Source organism: Acanthamoeba castellanii, assembly GCF_000313135.1.
Source record: "Acanthamoeba castellanii str. Neff unplaced genomic scaffold scf7180000084599, whole genome shotgun sequence".
Lineage (NCBI taxonomy): Eukaryota > Discosea > Longamoebia > Acanthamoebidae > Acanthamoeba > Acanthamoeba castellanii.
This window is the reverse complement of record NW_004457442.1, coordinates 1,547,096-1,548,920: the sequence shown is the minus strand read 5'-3', so window position 1 is coordinate 1,548,920 and position 1,825 is coordinate 1,547,096. Positions and strand designations below refer to the sequence as shown.

The 1,825-nt window shown below is 63.6% G+C and overlaps 1 protein-coding gene across 1 annotated transcript in view; it reads left to right on the top strand.

Moving 5' to 3' along the window:
• Positions 1-20: 20 nt before the first annotated feature.
• The window catches only part of ACA1_063970 (SH3 domain containing protein), a gene marked incomplete at both ends in the record, with an annotated part of 3,887 nt that continues 2,082 nt past the window's right edge, over positions 21-1,825 (top strand). Inside the window, 6 exons of the mRNA XM_004339598.1 lie at positions 21-34; positions 72-168; positions 274-386; positions 475-563; positions 1,407-1,516; positions 1,611-1,815. Of these exons, the coding sequence (XP_004339646.1) occupies positions 21-34; positions 72-168; positions 274-386; positions 475-563; positions 1,407-1,516; positions 1,611-1,815 (628 nt within the window). The remainder of the gene's footprint in view (positions 35-71; positions 169-273; positions 387-474; positions 564-1,406; positions 1,517-1,610; positions 1,816-1,825) is intronic.

Here is a 1,825-nt window from a genome sequence, read left to right as displayed (position 1 = left end):
CCTCCGGGTGGCGGATTCCGCCCGCCTCCCCCTGCCGGCCCGCCGCCTGGCGCCGCTCCTCCGTCGGGAAGCTTCCGCGCGCCACCGCCTGCCGGTCCTCCGCCCGGCGGTCCTCCTCCCGGCGCTTTCCGCCCTCCCCCGCCCGGCGGTCCTCCTCCGCGCGCCGCCGTACGCTGTCCCCTCCTCGCCCCACCGCCGCCACCGGCTCTCTGCTGCGCAGACCACCCAAGAGGTCACCCTAAACCCCCCACTCCTTCCCCTTCGCGCGTGCAGCTGGCCTCCTCGCCCTCTGCCATTGGTCGGTGTAAGGCCAAGTACCCCTTTAATGGGCAGCGCTCCGGCGATCTTTTGCTGGCGGTGGGAGACGTGGTCAACGTGATCAGCAAGTACGTCCGTCCGCCTTCGTCGCACCCGCCATGTAGCCTGCCCACGTGGGTGGCCCTTGCTCATGCACGACTGGTGGTCGCACCGCAGGAACGAAAACGGCTGGTGGATGGGCGAGCTCAACGGCCAGCAGGGCCTCTTCCCTTCCAACTACGTCGAGGAGCTGCCCGGCGGTGAAGGTACCGCTAGCGCTACTCCTCCTCGCACACCTCCATCCGCACACCACGGGGCGGAGATGGGTTGTCCTCCTCCCTCCCCCCGTTGGGGTGTCCCCTTTCTTTGTGTTGTGTGCAAATTCCCGCTGGGGTGGCATACCCACGCTCCCACCACTCCACAGCTGGGCGCAACGCCCTCAAAAGATCACAAACCAGTGCGCCAGGTGACATATTCCTCTTTCTATATCTATATATCCAGCTGCATCTATATATCTATTTATATCCCATGCAGATGTCCAGATATATAGAAAGACACAGGCACCTCCCCCAAATTATATATCACTATGCGCACAGAGCGGCATACACACATCTCTACATATTTCTATATTCATATTTGTATCGAAATCTATACGCGCGCAAAACCCCCGTGTCCTTATGTCATCGGCTTTGTCTGGAAATCGTCGCATTACAGCGGTCGAGTCCCCGCGTCGTGTCGTTGCACCCCGTGCGCAACACCCCTCCCGTTTTGCTTCTTGCCTCCCCTTCCTTCCCCCTTTTTTCTCGGCCTTGGGGGAGGGGGCTTCTGTCGCCTGGGCGCCTTGTCTTGGCACACTGCCCTGCCCCGATATGCTGCTTCCCTACCCTTCCCCCGCTCAGCAACGTTCTGTCGCCTCACAACGCCAACTTGGGCGTCCTTGCAGAGCCGCACCGATCCAACACTGTCGCACGCAGCGCGCCGCCTTCTGTTCCTTCTGCCGGAGGTATACCCATGCGCCTTTCATGTGTGTGTGCGTGTCGTTTCCTTGGCGCAGCGGACTGTCCACCGGTGATTGGGGAGCTCATGCACCGCGTCTCTCTCCACTCCAGGATCTGGGCTCGGCACGTGCACGACGTTGTATCCCTACCAGGCCACCCGCCCCGACGAGCTGTCCTTCCCCAAGGGCGTCACCCTCAACATCGTCGAGAAGAAGTCGCAGGTACCGCCCCACACCGCTCCGCTCGCGGGCTGTTGTGGTACCACACTGGTTGGGCGGACGGATGGACGAACTGAACGTGTGTCGTGACCATTAGTGGTGGCGAGGCGAGCTCAACGGGCAGGTGGGCCTGTTCCCCTCCAACTACGTCAAGGAGAACCCCGCTGCGCCCGCCCCCGCGGCGCCCGCCCCATTCAGCGGAGGCTTCTCGCCCGCCGTCGGCATGGCCCCCTCGGCGCCGCCTCCCGTCCGCATCCCGCCCCCCTCTCGCTCTCCCGCTCCCCCCTCGTCTCCGTCACCCCGTACTCCTCC